The 16,586-nt window shown below is 43.6% G+C and overlaps 1 protein-coding gene and 1 non-coding gene across 2 annotated transcripts; both read right to left on the bottom strand.

Moving 5' to 3' along the window:
- Positions 1-1,498: 1,498 nt before the first annotated feature.
- Positions 1,499-14,782, bottom strand: MAP1LC3C (microtubule associated protein 1 light chain 3 gamma). Its single transcript, XM_063082888.1, is given in 8 exon segments — positions 1,499-1,652; positions 4,857-4,910; positions 11,692-11,889; positions 13,968-14,013; positions 14,016-14,073; positions 14,237-14,292; positions 14,399-14,484; positions 14,775-14,782. Coding segments are annotated over 8 exon segments (660 nt in total).
- On the bottom strand, positions 11,467-11,659 carry LOC134366531 (U2 spliceosomal RNA). Its single transcript, XR_010022329.1, has one exon. It is a non-coding gene; the product is annotated as a U2 spliceosomal RNA (small nuclear RNA).
- Positions 14,783-16,586: the final 1,804 nt, after the last annotated feature.

Below are 16,586 nucleotides of genomic sequence, written 5' to 3'. Positions count from 1 at the left end.
ACAGTTCTGGAAGGTGAAGAGTCTAAGATCAAGGTGTCTGCCAATTCTATATCTGTGAGGGCCCACTTTTTTTTTTCTCTCCGTTTCTGTTCCTTATAACAGAATACCTGAAACTAGGTAATTTATGGTAATTCATAAAGAACAGAGGTTTATTTGGCTTATGATTCTGGGACAACTGCATCTGGCACAGGCCTCAGGCTGCTTCTATTCATGGTGGAAAACAGCAGGCAGCCTGCGGGTCCAAGCAGATCACATGGTGAGAGGAAGCAAGAGAGAGAGAGAGAGGAGGTGCTAGGGTCTTTTAAACAACCAGCTCTCATGGGAATTAAAAGAGCAAGATCTCTCTCACTACCCACCCAAGGAATTAATCTATTCATGAGGGATCTGCCCCTATAACCCAAACTGTTCCCAGCATTGCCAAGTTGGGGATCAGATTTTGACATGCACTTTGTGGGGACAACACATCCAAACTCTATCAACCCTATTGCAATTTTATGTGTTTGTCGTCCCCACCCAGATTCAGGGACCTAGCACAGATACCTGAGCTGAGTCTTCTGCTAGAGTGGCCCCTACTGGATGCTTAAAAATATATCCTTTGGGGGCCGGCCCGTGGCTCACTCGGTAGAGTGCAGTGCTGATAACACCAAGGCCACGGGTTCAGATCCTATATAGGGATGGCCGGTTTGCTCACTGGCTGAGCGTGGTGCTGACAACACCAAGTCAAGGGTTAAGATCCCCTTACTGGTCATCTTTAAAAAAAAAAAAAAAAAAAATATATATATATATATATATATATATATCCTTTGGCAAATGAATGAATAGCACCATCAACAAATGATCCAGGACCAGCATTTTATTTTATCTTGGCAGCCAGCCAGTAAGGGGATCTGAACCCTTGACCTTGGTGTTACCAGCACCATGCTCTTCCAAGTGGGCTAACTGGCTAGCCAGGTACCAGTGCTTTTTGAGTGTTTCCCTGCACATTTGCTAGGCTGCCTTCCCCGTAGCCAACCCCTGCACCCTGCCCTTCAGACCCCACGCTGTCTGTCTTCAAGTCCTGCTAGTTCAGTCACAGGCATCAGTTTGTGACCCAAGACTAGCAGCTTGGCTGCGATCCTCTTCTCTCCAACCCCGCACATAAACTACTGGATTTTCCCATTCCCACACACCATGCATTTGTGACTCTCTTCCAAAATAAATCCAGGCCATTCTTTCTAGTCCTGTGAGCTCTTTTTCAGTTTGGTGGAGGACCAGGTCCACAGATTCTGTGCATTAACCAGGACCAACAGGATCGATGGTGTGGTCATTAGGCTATGGGTGGTAACAGGAGATATTAGACAGATGTCCTCACACCTGTCACACACAGCTGTGTAACTGGCGTGTGTCCTGGTGCTCAGCTGGATCCAACCACAAGTAGCTGAAGATTTCCATCCGTGTTGCCCCTTCCTGCTCTGCCTGAGCCAACACACGTGTCTTCTCCCAAACCCACCTACACGTCCTACTCCACACTCCCACAGCACACACCCATGAGCACGAAAAGCAGATGACAGGGCCTCAGTGTGTCGTAAGCCATGTCACAGGAAGGACCCGGTGTGCCCTGCAAAGGCCTCTCCACCACGTCCAGTCTGCTGTAGATGGACTCCTGGAGCTGCCTGGATGGAGGGCAAAGGACCAGTTTAGAGCAGGGAAGGGACATGGGGCTTTATAGTCAATGAGGCACAGCATTTTCTTTGGAGGACACAGAATTTCCTGACTCAGCAGAGATATGCATGCTAAAGGTGCAGATAGAAAAGTAAGAGGATTTCAGTCTCTGATTTTAGCAGGAAGAAGTTGACTTTATCTCCCAAAGGCTGGCTCTTCCTGGGCTAATCTGTCTCTGACCTTCTGCTTTCTCTAAAGCTCAGATTACTTCTTTGGAAAATATGCATTGGAGTGTGATGGGGGAGATGAATATGTAAGAAAGTTACACTGCATCATATAACCACAGTGTTGAATTATTTGTTAAGCTTAACACAACATGGCAGAGAGTACAAAACTGCTTTGCCTCCCCATGGTGGGACGTAGCCTCTTCTGAGCTGTTGCCAAATATGGGCAAGGGAATTAAATGTTGGTTACATCTTAATTTAAAAAAAAAAAAAAAAAGCTGTAAAAATAGCTCACTGTATAGCTCACTGGGCTCTCTGACTCTGGATTTTGTGGGAGGGACTCCGATCACAATGAATTAGCTCTTTTCTCCCATTTAGCAACATTATCTTCTAGAATAAAACATTTGCTTTGATCTGTCAGAATGTTAAGTACATTTACTTGTTCTTACTGAAATCTTTCAAATAGTACAGTGTTGGGAAAACAGAATAATGTAATCAGGCCCTCTCACCTTAGGTCTAGTTGTGGGTGGTGTGGCACATTCTTTGTAAATAAGTTGTGGGTGGGTAGAGTTAGTGTGCATGCACAACACCACCACCTTGGCTGGCGTCTAGTGCCTCGGGTGTCCGTGCCTGGCCATGCTCTCAAACCTACGGCTTCCAAGCACCTTCTGGCTGGTTACCTAGCTCATACAGCTGTGTGTGAAGGGTCTGGTGACCCAGCCTGGCATGTGAAGGGTTTGTGACCCAGTCTGGGAGCGAGCTGGAGGGGTATGTGAGCTCCAGACCCAGCCCTAACTCAACAATTGGCCCAGTCGATGCAGGATTACGGGAAGGTAAAAGAGCTCGACAATCGGTGAAGTCGGCAGGATTCTGACATTAGCCTAGCTTTATAAACAGGTATTTACATCACAGCATGGCTACTCCTGACATGTGTGAGCCCCAGCAAATATTTTTTGTGGGGTTGCTGTCTATGTAAACAATTTAATGAAAAAAATGTCAGAACATAGGTGAGAACCTGTACATGGCTGCATGGGAACTGCAAGTTCAAGGCTCATCCCTGAATTTACCCTTTGCCCTGTGTCCCACTTGAGTGAGCGTTACTCCAAATCAGGTGTCAGCACCATCTGGTGGCCCAGTGTTGCACAATTCCACAAAAGAAACTCTGCCCCAGCCAATGGAAGCTGACTGTTCTCTAGTTGCCCTCCTGGAACAAAGGCCCAGCCACAGGCCAGGCCATGATGACCTCACAGACACAAGTGCTGCGGCTTCTTGCGGCGTCTGGTCCACCTCTTGAGAGGGAGGGTGACCAAAGGTTGGAAAGCACCTTGGTCCATGTCTGTGGCACCCTGATGCAATGGCTCTGCCAGTGCTGTCAGGTTCCTGCCAACAGGAAGGGGTCCTAGAAAACTTTGAGGATGATATTCCAAGAGCCCTTGCCTGGGTCTAGGGGCTCTACTGCATCTGAGTCTTTCCCTTCCACTTAAAAATTGTATTTCTGATTGTAAAAACCAATGCCTGTATACGAGAGAATATTTTTAAATTACAAAAAATTCTCTGGAATCTCATCACTAAAATATTTTAGCCATTCATTTATTCATTCAGCTATTAATTAAGTGGCTCCTCTATGCCAGGCTCTGTGCTGGGGGCTGTGAGTAGAACTGAGTACAAGACAGACACAGTCCCTTACCTCCATGAAGCTTGCACTCTAGCAGGTTGGTACTATTTTGTTATTAATTTAAAAATTTTTTTAATTATAAAGAATTGACTTACATGCTTTGAATTCAAGAGATACAAAAGAGTACACAATAAAAAAACCTCCTGCTTCTTACCCTTTTTCTCTCCCTAGAGGCAATCAAATTTATATAGATGATAAAATACATAAAAATATGCATATTCTTTTTCTCCCCTTTTATTTAAAGCAAATAGGATCGTAGAGAACACAAACCATTTAATACATATGTATCTAAGCTTTTTATTTTTATTTGTTTATTTTTTTTTTAAAAGCTGACCAGTAGGGGGATCTTAACTCTTGACTTGGTGTTGTCAGCACCACGCTCTCCCAAGTGAGCCACGGGCCAGCCCTATATCTAAGCTTTTTAACTAAAATATATCTTGGAGATTATTCCATGAGTTCATGAAGAATTTCCTTTTTCTATCTTATTGTTACATAATATTTAGTCAAATATCATAATTATTTAACAAGTTCCCCCTGGTGGGTGTTTTAATATATTTTCAAACTTTTTCACAGGATGCTGCATCGGTAAGTGTGCACATATATTATCTTGCAAATGTGGCCATATCATAAAATACCCTTAGAAATGGAATCGTTGCATCAAAGAGTACATGAATTTGTAGTTTTTTATTTTTTTATTTTTCACAGCTGGCCAGTATGGAGATCTGAACCCTTGACCTTGGTGTTACAATGGCACGCTCTAACCAGCTGAGCTATCTGGCCAGATCCCAAACTTGTAATTTTGATAGGTACTGCCAAATTGTTTTCAATGAATTTTGTACCAAATAACACTGCACCTAGTAATGTATGAGAACCCTGATGGTTGGTGACACTGTGATATAATCCCTTCCAGGAGTATTTGGCTTTAACAATCATGGAATCATGTGGCATGTACTGTTTTTTGTTTTTCTTTTTTTTTTCCTTTGTAAACTATTTTATTCTCCAAATAGAAAAAAGTGATCATCTCTTTCTATAGATGTTGAAACATGCATTGAAGCTAAGGTTGTAAAATGCTGAGCTGTGGGGCCTGCCCGTGGCTCACTCAGGAGAGTGTGGTGCTGAGAACACCAAGGCCACGGGTACGGATCCTATACAGGGATGGACGGTTCACTCACTGGCTGAGCGTGGTGCTGACAACACCAAGCCAAGGGTTAAGATCCCCTTACTGGTCATCTTTTTGAAAAAAAAAAAAAAATGCTGAGCTGTGTTTCAGCTTCCTTTCATCCAGACATTTAGTACCCAGGACTTCACCAGCTTACCAGTCGTATTTCTGCTCCAAGCCTTCAGGCAGGGCCGCAGCACGGGCCACTCTTCTGTGGGTTGATTGAAGGAAGTCACAGACATGAGCAGCAGAGCAGTCTCAGGGGTGATGGAGCCTCTGCAGTGCAGGAGACATTCCTGTCATTGCAGTGAGTCCTCTAGGATGGCAACCAGCAGAGAAAGGACATGCTGTTTAAAACTCAGTGGTTAGCGGGGCCGGCCCGTGGCTCACTCGGGAGAGTGGGGTGCTGATAACACCAAGGCCATGGGTTCGGATCCCGTATAGGGATGGCCGGTTCACTCACTGGCTGAGCGTGGCGCTGACAACACCAAGCCAAGGGTTAAGATCCCCTTACCGGTCATCTTTTAAAAAATAAATAAATAAATAATAATAATAAAATAAAATAAAATTCAGCGGTTAGCACCTTTCACTTAGCCTTTCCCAGATCTAGGTGCACACACATACACACAGCCTAGGAAAATGATGTTGCCTTCAGTTATATCTTATTTTTTAAATACAAAAATGTTTAGGAATATCGCTTCCCCATATATACTTCCCTGAGTTCTTTAAATTACATACTTTTAAAAAAAGACTTTATTTTTAAGAGCAGTTTTAGGTTCACAGCAATGCTGAGCAGAAGGTATAGAGATTTCCCACATAGTCCCCTCCCCAGCACATGCACAGCCCCCATTACCAACATGCCTCACCAGAGCCGTGAATCTGTTACAATGGATCAGCCTACCTTGACACATCATTATCATCTAAAGTCCATAGTTTTGGGGGTTTTCTTAATCAATACATAATAATTGTATGTATATTTATTTTTAATGTCTGGCCAGTACGGGGATCTGAACCCTTGACCTTGGTGTTATAACACTGTGCTCTAAACCAAATGAGCTAACCAGCCAGCCCCTAACTGTACACATTTATAAGGTACACGTGATATTTTGATACATGTATCAATGTGTAATAATCAAACCAGGGTAATTGGGCTATCCATGACCTTGTATACTTATCATTTCTTTGTATTGGGAACATTTCAAATCCTCACTTCTAGGTGCTTTGAAATATATAATAAATTATTATAGTTACCCTACTGTGCTACCTAACACTAGAACTTATTCCTTCTATCTAAGTATATTTTTGTACCTATTAACCAACGTTTCTTTATCTCCCTGCCCCTACCACCCTTTCCAGCCTCTGATAACTGCTATTTTACTATCTCCATGAGATCAATTTTTTAGTTCCCACATGTGAGTGAGAACATGTGATGTTTGTCTTTCTGTACCTGGCTTATTTCTCTTAACATAATGCCCTTCAGGCTCATCCACGTTGCTTCAAATGACAGGATTTCATTCCTTTTTAAGGCTGAATAGTATTCCATTGTGTATGCACGCCTCATTTTAAAAATCCATTCATCTGTTGTCTTGGCTATTAAGAACAGCACTGCAATGAACATGGGAGTGCCATATTTCTTTTGAATATATGCATAGAATTGGAAATGCTGGATCAATCTGGTATTCCCATTTTTAGTTTTCTTCAGGAAGCTCCATACCATTTTCCACAGTGGCTGTACTAATATACTTTCCCACCAACAGTGTACAAGAGTTCTCCTTTCTCTGCATCTAAAGTCCATAGCGCACATTAGGATTTATTATTGGTATTGTACATTCAATAGGTTTGACAAATATATAATGACATGTATAGCATATATACTGTTTGTAATTTACTTTTTCTCATTAATGTATCAAAATCATTTTACCATGCCATTTAATAGTCTTCTCCACATTTTTAATGGCTGTAATGTATTATATCATATGGTGAACACATGCTTTATTTAACCAATCCTCTATTGTTTTGTAAATTTTTTAAATTATTATTTTAGGAGCTGTGACATCAGTATGTTACCTGGGACAAACAGGTCATTTTTCCACTCGCATACCCCATAAAGACCACATACGAAAATATTTTTAGGTCCTTATTGTTTGCCGGGGGCAGTTCTATGTGCCATATGGAAAGCAAAGCTATATTATCCATAAAGGAGTTTATTTTCTATTTAGAAACACAGGGTGTTTACAAATTTAAGGAGATAATGAACACACAAGCACTGTGGGCTCTGTTCCAGTCAATAAGAGTTGGGATTCAGGAAGAAATGAGATTGAGAGATTGCTGTGTCATGGAAGGTTTTATGCATAACCATGATTCTCAACCCTGTTGTACAGTAGAGTTGAGAATCTGGGACCCACCCCCAGAAATTCTGATTACATGGGTCTGGGTAGGGTGCACACATCTGCATTTCTGCAGCCATCATGAGGAACACAGACATACAAGGTGTACTTGAATGAGTCTTAAAGTATAGGTAGATTTACATAGAAAAATTAGAGTGTTGGGTATTAGTAATAGGCAGAGAAGATATGAAAACTTATATAACCTATGGGCAGAGATGGGAAATATTCATGCAGAAATATAGACTCTTGGGGGCTGGCTGGTTAGCTCACACAGTGGCCAGCTGCCAAAAAAAAAATACATATGCATGTGTATATATATGTATTTATGTGTATATACATACTCTTGGAATTTTATTTATTTTTATTTTTTTAAAAGATGACCAGTAAGGGGATCTTAACCTTTGACTTGGTGTTGTCAGCACCACGCTCTCCCAAGTGAGCGAACCAGCCATCCTTATATAGGGATCCGAACCCGTGGCCTTGATGTTGTCAGCACTGCACTCTCCCAAGTGAGCCACGGGCCGGCCCTTTACATACTCTTGGAATTTTAGAGCTGGAAGGAACATAACCACAGTCTAATCTCCCTGCTCACATATCCCCTAGTTGTTCCTTCAAGATGGCACTTAATAGTTTACCAGAACACTTATCTACAGGATTTTGTTTAACGTCCACACTGACTGCATGGGGAAGGCAGAAATGATTAACCCCATGCTAAAGTTGAGGAAACCCAAACAATTTCTTGGCCTATGACTGGCATTGGATTGTGCCAACTCTTGACAGAAATGAGAAAAAAAAAGTAGAAAGAAAGATGATTGGAGGACTTCCATTCTTAGATGATAGCAGGCTGTGTTATTTGGACCACATTCCTATTGAAGACAGCTTAAAATAATGGGGCATGAAAAGCTTCTTTAAAGTATATCAAAAAGATAGTATACAATTTGTTTTCTGTTTGTTTGTTTTTCCTTTTTTTTTTTTTTTTTTTCTTAAAAAGATGACCAGGGCCGGCCCCGTGGCTCACTCAGGAGAGTGCAGTGCTGGTAGCGCCAAGGCCGTGGGTTCGGATCCTATATAGGGATGGCTGGTGCGGTCACTGGCTGAGCATGGTGCGGACAACACCGTGCCAATGGTCGCGATCCCCTTACCGGTCAAAAAAAAAAAAAAAAAAAAAAAAAAGGTGACCAGTAAGGGGATCTTAACCCTTGACTTGGTGTTGTCAACACCACGCTCTCCCAAGTGAGCTAACCAGTCATCCCTATGTAGGGATCCGAACCCATGGCCTTGGTGTTATCAGCACCGCACTCTCTTCCCAGGTGAGCCACAGGCCACACATAGTATGCAATTTGGAAGTCAAGAAACAAAAGAGTGCTGGTGCATTTGCAGATCTGGCTGGAGGCAGCTTCCCTACTGAGCTGAGGCTCAGAAGACAGGCTGAACCAGAAGTGCACCCAGGCCCTTTTCCTGCTCCCTCTTGAGTGGGAAGAGCTTGAGATTAGGCAGGGAAAGATACCTGTCCCTGAGCTTGAAAAATAAATGCTGACCCTAGTGAGCACTTGCATCCCAAATTCACAATGTCAGGTACAAGAGACATATTAACTTGTAAATGGTTGCAGGTTCCTAGTGCCCAGGTGTTTGGCAGTTGCAAATGAAAAACTTCTTTGGATAAAGGGCATCTTTATCCCAGGCCTCTGGAAAATCTCACGAATAAATAGTCAAAGGCAAAAAGTAGCACTACATCAAAGATGAATTAGTACAAGGAAATAAGATACAATAAACTAACAGAAAAATCAGTACACACTAGCCCCCAAAGACTTCATATGCTAGAATTATTAGAAACAGATGATTTCTAATGATTATCATGTCGGGGAAAAAAAAAAAAACCCTTAATAATATGTCAGGGAACAAGAAACTATGACAAGTCAAATGACAGATTTGTAAAAAAACAACAAAAACTTCAACACATGAAAAAATAAAATAACTCAAATTAATAATTCAGTAAATTGCTTTTAAAGCAGATCCAACGCAGAAAATGACAGACCTGAAAGATAGGTCAGAATATTTTATACAGAATGAGAGAGAAAGAGAAAATAGCAAAGAGAGGATAAGATACTTGGGAGACAGAGTTAGAAGATTCCAGAAGAGAAGAGGGAACATTGGCAGAGATAGTATTTGAAGGGACAGTGTTTGAGAGTTCCCCAGAAAGGATGACGCTAATCTATAGATTCAAAAAGCCCAACAAATGTCAAGAAAAATAAAAAGAAAATCATACTGAAAATATCATAGTAAAACTGCAAATAATCAAAGACAAAGAATACTTTAAAAACATTGATGGAGGAAAGAAGGGAGAGAGGGAGCGAGAGATCACCTTCCAAGTAGGCCTGCTTAGGCTGGCCGGTTAGCTCAGTTGGTTAGAGCACAGCCTTATAACACCAAGGTCATGGGTCCAGATGCCATGCTAGCCAGCTGGCAAAAAAATAAAATAAAGTAACCAGGGTTAGACTGATAGAATACGGATGGACCTATGAATGTGTCGCAAGAAGGTAATTGTAAATTCTGTACTGACGTCTGCAAGAATGAAGGTAAATAAAGACATTTTCAAATTAAAAAAAAAATAGTGCATTCACCAGCAAACCTCAATAAAGGAAATGATAAAGCAATGGTATGCATATGGATAACTGACTAAACTCTGACTTCATCAGGCAGTAAATTAATGCTAGTAGGGCTTAGAAAATACTTAAATACTGCGTGACAACAAAACACACAAGCCAGGGAGAGTGGCAGGCACAGGTCATTCACCTGTTTTTTCCTCTGTGCCCCTCTGGGCACTGCTAAGTACTGTGGGGACTGGGAACTTCACACCACATCTCTTAGGTCCCCTCACCACCTGGTGTCAGTCTCTTGTTCTCCTTTTTGCTGCAGTGGGACAGTGGTGGCAGGTGCAGAGGGGCAGGAGGAGAGAAGCACTTTCAGTTTCCGTGGATCTAGGTAGCATAAATGCAGCGGCAGGTGATGGCTTGGGGGCTCTAGTTCTCTCTCCCACATCTTCAATCTTTCTTTCTCTCCTTCTCTTTCTGATTTCTGCACATCCCTTTAATGCTTTTTTGTCCTTCGGCTGCTCTGTTTTCTGTTCTGCCCTTCCAGCTTTTCAACATCTGATAAATTTCCTGCATTCAGTACCTCTCTGCTTGTGATACCTACAGTGGCCGCCTCAGGACAGTCTGCTCTCTCGGTTCCTCTCTATGTCCCCACTTCCTGGACCAGCCTCACCTCTTCCAGCCCAGGCTCTGCAGCTCCACCTGCAGCATCTCCTCTTGTCCTCACCCGTCCACTCCTGGTCTCCAAACAGCATTTGTAGTTCTGACTCTTGTATTCTGTGACAGAGAGAAATGTCTGGCCACTCTACAAAGTCACCAGGGTGCTCTCCACACATTGGATGAGCCAGTTCTTTTTAGACTGAGAGGATGTAAAAAATGTCCCTAGTGATCTTCAGGTTTCCCTGAAGCAAACCACCTCCATCAGAGTAGAGCTGTTGGGACACTTTGTAGGCAGTATCCCAATTTTAGGGAGGAACCATAAAGACCCCATCCTGTAGCCAATCAGCACTTTATCTTCCTCTCAGACCTCACCTGAGCTGCCAGGGACAATGGAATTGCTGTGTCCTGGGTGGTGCTAGTGTCCAGCCTCTCCGTGAACTTGTCCAGTTTTAGGGCTGGATGAAGTACTGACCCTCAGTGAAGCCACGGAGGACACAAAGCTCCCGATGCCTGGATTCTCATCTCCCCTCCACACCTCCTCCAGATCCTCATCTTTTTATGCCCTCTTAGGCTCTTTTGGAACATCGTAGCTCTAGGATACAAATCTAATTTTGTCACTCTCCTCCTTAAGGCCTTTCAATGACCTAATTCCATATTCTCCAATGCCCACACACAGGGGGGACATCCAACTCCTCAAGGTCCTGCCCATGTCCACTGCAGAAGACACTTATTATACCTCTGCAGCTCATCGCACAAGCTAACCGTTCTTACGCAGAAGAGAGCTACTACTTACAACAGTTCCAAGAGCAATCCAAACTTTTCTTCTAGAAAAGGAGCATGAAAAGAGAAACCATGCAAGAAGTCCCCATGGCTTCAGAGTCATTTGATGGGGCTGTTTCTCTGGTCCACCCTTACCACTCCGGACCCCTTTAAACTCATTCACTTCAGAGCAATCTCTTCTGCCAGCATCTGATGCATGAGTCAGAAGACAAGTTCTTTTTTTTCTTTTTTTGTGATGTGTAGCATCTGTGCTTATCAGTATAATATCGGATACACCCTTTATCTGAGAACAAAATAGTAAGTGTGTTGGGGAGCAAGGAGAAAAAGAGCTTGCTCCTTTTGCACTCAGAGCAGTAACTGACAGTAACCCACAGGCAGCAACACGAGATGCCTGCATGGAGTGGAATAGAACAACTCCGTGGTCCACCTCCTTGTACCAAATGTCCACTTAATATTGCATCCTCAAACAGACAGCATTTCAGATACTAAACTGTAAAGAGCACATACTACACTTGACCTAGGCCGAAAGGCCAAGAAGCAATCAGGTAAGTTCTTTGTGACAGGGGCTAGAGACAATCGCAGGGTCTGTCCCATCACTGGGGCTGCTGGTTGGCAGCCAAACATCTCCTGGGAGGCGCAGGTCAGGTACGTGAAGCTGTCCTTGTCCTTGTAGTCCCTGTGGATCTCTGCCATGGTCACACGCATGCTCACCTGGATACTGCTGTTCACCAGCAAGTAAAAGGCTGCAGTGGCCCTGAGAACCATGTGGATCCTGGGATGGGGATGAGTGGGATGCAGGGAGACAGGGACAGAGCTTCTCATCCACAGCTTTACCTCTGTGTGGCCACTGTGCATGTATTTTTCCACCCGGTGAGATGCCCTATCTCCCAAACTCTGACGGCAGTGGTCCTCAGATTCCAGTGTGCTTTAGAATTTCCCAGAAGAGGCTTGTTAGAAAGGCGGATTCCAGGGCCGTCCCGTGGCTCACTTGGGAGAGTGTGGTGCTGATAACACCAAGGCCATGGGTTCGGATCCCTGTATAGGGATGGCCAGTTTGCTCACTTGGGAGAGTGTGGTGCTGACAACACCAAGCCAAGGGTTACGATCCCCTTACAGGTCATCTTTTAAAAAAAAAAAAGACAAATACTGTATGATTCTACTTATATGAGGTACTCAGTGAAAATCATAGACACAGAAAGTAGAATGGTGGTCACAAGGGGCTGGGGGAGGGTGAATGGGAAGTTAGTGTTTAAACAGAGTTTGGGAAGAGGAAATAGTTCTGGAGGTGGGTGGTGGTGGTGGTGGCACGACAGTGTGAATGTACCTAATGCCACTGAACTGAGCACCTAAAAATGATAAGACAGTAAATTTTATGTTACGTGCATTTTACCACAATTAAAATAATAATGATAATGATAAAAGATGGTGCTGTAAATTGGATCCCCCCCACCCACCACATCGGAGCTTAATCCCCACTGTGACTGCTGAGGGTGGGGAATCCTATTATGGTCATTGAAAGGTGGGGCCTTGGAGAGGTGATTAGATTGCAGGACCCTGCAGTAGTGAATGGGTTAATAATGGTGGTCGGGGGCATGGTTGTGAGGGCTTTAAAAGGCAGCACACGAGAGTCTCTCACTGCTCCACTGTTTTCTGCCATGTGAGACCCCTGCCATCACTGCTGCCACCACCGAGGCCTGCACCAAATGTGTTCCCTGGACTTCTTTGGATTTTCCAGCCTCCAAAACTATAAGCAATAAATATCCTTTTCTTTATCAATCACCCAGTTCCAGGGATTTTGTTATAAGCAACAGAAATGGGCTAATACAGTGCTTAATAGAAATCTTTTCTCTATGAATTAATGTAGAAATTCATACTGCTGAGATGAGACTGGGAAGTGCGTGCACCCAAATTGGAGGTACACTTACATAGGAAAAAGGGGGAAATTGTGTCAAAACTCACTTTTCTTTCTTTTTGATGGCTGGCTGGTTGACCTTGGTGTCTGAACCCTTGACCTTGGTGTCCGAACACCACACTCTAACCAACTGAGCTAACTGGCTAGCTTCATGAAACTCACTTTTTGGGAAGCCACCAGAGCCCCGACTGCACCCGGGAGTCTGACAAAAACTGCGATCTAAGCCTGACTGGTTTTCCTGTAGTTGCCCCCGTTTTTACTGGATTCATTCTTAGCAGGTCTGAGGAGACTGCAGAGTTCTAAGACCTCACAAACATCATAATAAATCTCTGAAGAAGCTGCCTGCCTCAGCCAAAACCTTCGAGAGATTGTTTCCAGCTCAGGGAGACTTACCAGCCATGTGTATTCACTGAACCCTATCCGCTGTTTTTAGTTTCATATCATTTTTTTATTGAGTCCAGCTGGCAGGTGACAACTTAAGTCCCTTAAGCTTTATTTGTAAAGTCAGCAGCATTCGCTTTGCTCTGGCTCTCATTGTTCCCAGGGGGAGGAAGCTGGGTATGGGGATCCTGGTTCTTCTGCTCAGGGATTTCAGCAGGTGGACTGAGCAGTTCCCTACTGAAAATTTCCTCCCTGACATCAGGGGGAAAAGAACTACATAGGGGGAAAATGCTGCTACTGGACTTTTAAAATATTTGAAAACAGAAGGATCTTTAGACTAGTCTCCAAAGGGTCCTTTGAAAACTTCCTGGAGAAATTTGATAATCAAAATACGGTACTAATAAAATATGGAAATAAAAGAGAAAAAACCTGTTTAAAAAGGTCATTCATGAGATCATCCCTTTTAAGGCATAATTGAAGGGAGAAGGTGAAACAAATCCTTTCCGTTCTCCCTCTACCAGATCTCATCCTTCCAAAAGGCCCAGGCATGCACCTACCACACGATGCTGAGGAACTGGGTCACGGTCAGCTCCTGTGGGACAGGAACTTGGTTTTGTCCAGCAGGGGCAGGACCTTCTCTCTGGGGTAACACTCCACGGTCACCTGCCAAGGTGTCAGCATGAACCTCTTCTGAAACAAGTGCCTAAGAATGCGACTCAGAGTCCTCTGTGCCTTAGGATCGTGGAACAGAGAGAAGGCGGCCACTGGCTGGTGTTTGCTATTTCAAAGAACAGATCACAGCCCACTAAGTCCAATGGAATCTTACTGGGATCTTGTTTGGAAACTTTGCCTGGATTCCAGCAAGTTCCTCTTGTCTGGTTGCTGTGACTATTTCAAATACAAAAGTATTTGAAAGTAAACAGCAAGAGCAGGCTGTGTCTTCTCTCTTTTTTTCTAGTAACCCAGAAAGCTTCCCTGAGAATGTGACCTGGGTGCTTCCTCTGCTTGAAAGGTCTGAGGCTGGGGATTCTCTGCAGAGGCTGAATTTTACTCAGTAGCTGTATCTGTGTCGGCCTCAAAGAAGAAAAATTTAAAAAATCCAACAACCAGGACTTAATTCACGCCTCCAGCCGCTTCCAAACTGCCTGCAGGAGCCTAAAGGAGGCCCTTATGTAGGGTGGGGTGACATCGGGCCTCTCAGAACCCTCCCCTCCCCCCAGTCCCTCTCCCTGGGCAGCAGGAGGTCAGTCCTGAGTGTGGAAATGGAACAGCCACCTGCTTGTTGGTCAGAGACAGTCACTTTGCTCACTATTAGCTAAGAATTTGTCTTTGCTAAAGAAATTAAGGTTTGCATTGGTCCTCACTGTAACATGGTGCCATATTGCCCTGGCTGAGGAGTTCTAGATAGAATTAGCCTCGGAAGAGGACATTTTAATACAACAGTAATAAAGCAGATAGAAGATCAAATCACCTTCCCCTGAAACACGCTGCTATTTTTCACAGTTAGAAATAGAGTCAGAAAGATCAAGTAATTTGCCCAGATAATAAGATGCGAAACTGGGGTTAAAATCCAGTTGTGTATCAAAGTAGTATTACATTCTGCAGTTTTTCAACATATTTTGACAGTTGCAGGAATGGGGGTAGGATTGTCATCACCATAAGTAACATTTTGCATTTAATACACGGTGAAATTGAGGTCTATAGAAATTAACTCACCTTCCTAGGATCAAATAGATGGTTAGACAGACCCAGTTCTCATTCCCAGACCAGGATCTTCAATCCTCTCGTGCTTCTTTCACACAATATGGGTTTAACGACTCAGCTTCCACATCTAGAAAACAATGCTTCTGTTGACACTCAGACCTTTGTCCCCTCAGATCCAGCACAGTGGTCCCTCTGTGTGTTAGTCCATTTCTGTTGCTTATACCAAAATACATGGAACTGGGTGATTTATAAAGAAAACCAAGTTTATTGTTTACATTTTTGGAGGCTGGGAAGTCCAAAGTCCAGGGAACACATCTGGGAGGTCTTCTTTGGTGGTGGCTTTACAGTGATGCAGGGGTCTCACATGGCACAAAATGGCAGAGCAGAGAGAGACTGTCATGTGCTCTCCTTTTAAAGCCCTCAGAGCCATGCCCCTGACCACCATTATTAATCCATTTAGTAGGCACAGTCCTTCAATCTAACCACGTCTTCAAGGCCCCACGTTTCAATTACAATAATAGGATTTCAGTGGGGATTAAGGTATTTTTTGGGGGGAATGGCATCCAGTTTACTGCACTCTGTATGATTCAGACCATCCCCGTCCCCCATGAACAGGACCATTCATATCTCCTCCATTGTCACTGGAGGTGCCGTGATCTCCAGAGGTCATTGCTCTGGGACCCTTCCTGGTAACTTTCTATGCCAAGTCATTTGATATCTGAAGAGGTTCCAGTCACATGAGGATGATGTAGAAGAAAGTGACCAAACATCTTCAGGTTTGTTGAGGGACAGAAGAAAAAGTAGTAGGTTTCTGCCATTTACCTATTAAAAATCTCTTCCATTAAAAAAATTTGTCATTTCCTCCTGCATAGGAGTCTGGGGAAATGGTTGCCGAACCCACTCTGAGTCTTTGAGTCCACAGGGAGGGGACACAGGGGTTCCTAAGTGGGGCTCTATATCCTAGCCCACGCCCCCATGGACAATGTCCTCCCTGACCCTGCCTAGGCCTGGTGGAGCGAGGTGGGACAGTGACTTGGGTTGTTTTATAAAACTCTACAGTAGGATTAGCCAGCTTGCCTTGGTGCTGAAGTCCATGAAGGGCCCTGGCAAATACAGAAAGGCACAATTGCCTTAGGACCCTTTCTCTTTCCTTTCTTGGCTTCTTTCCCCACCCAGTACCATTTAACCAATCCCTTGAGCTCTGGGGCTCTCCCAATGTCTTCTTTGTTGCTCAAGAAGGAAGAATTCTACATTTTTAATACCAACTGCATGAGATTTTCCTTCCACGATTATCTGCATTTTATCTGAGAAAAATGATAATCATTACCATTTAATGATTCAGTTAGTTAGGATAGAATAGGCTGTGCTGCAGTAAGAAATACACCCCCACGTATAACAGCCAAACATAAAAATGCTTTATCCTCACCCACATCACAGTTAATGCATGCTGGGAGGCTCTCCTGTTTGGCTGT

This window comes from Cynocephalus volans, chromosome 18, assembly GCF_027409185.1.
Source record: "Cynocephalus volans isolate mCynVol1 chromosome 18, mCynVol1.pri, whole genome shotgun sequence".
Taxonomy (NCBI): domain Eukaryota; kingdom Metazoa; phylum Chordata; class Mammalia; order Dermoptera; family Cynocephalidae; genus Cynocephalus; species Cynocephalus volans.
This window is presented reverse-complemented; position numbering and strand designations above follow the sequence as displayed.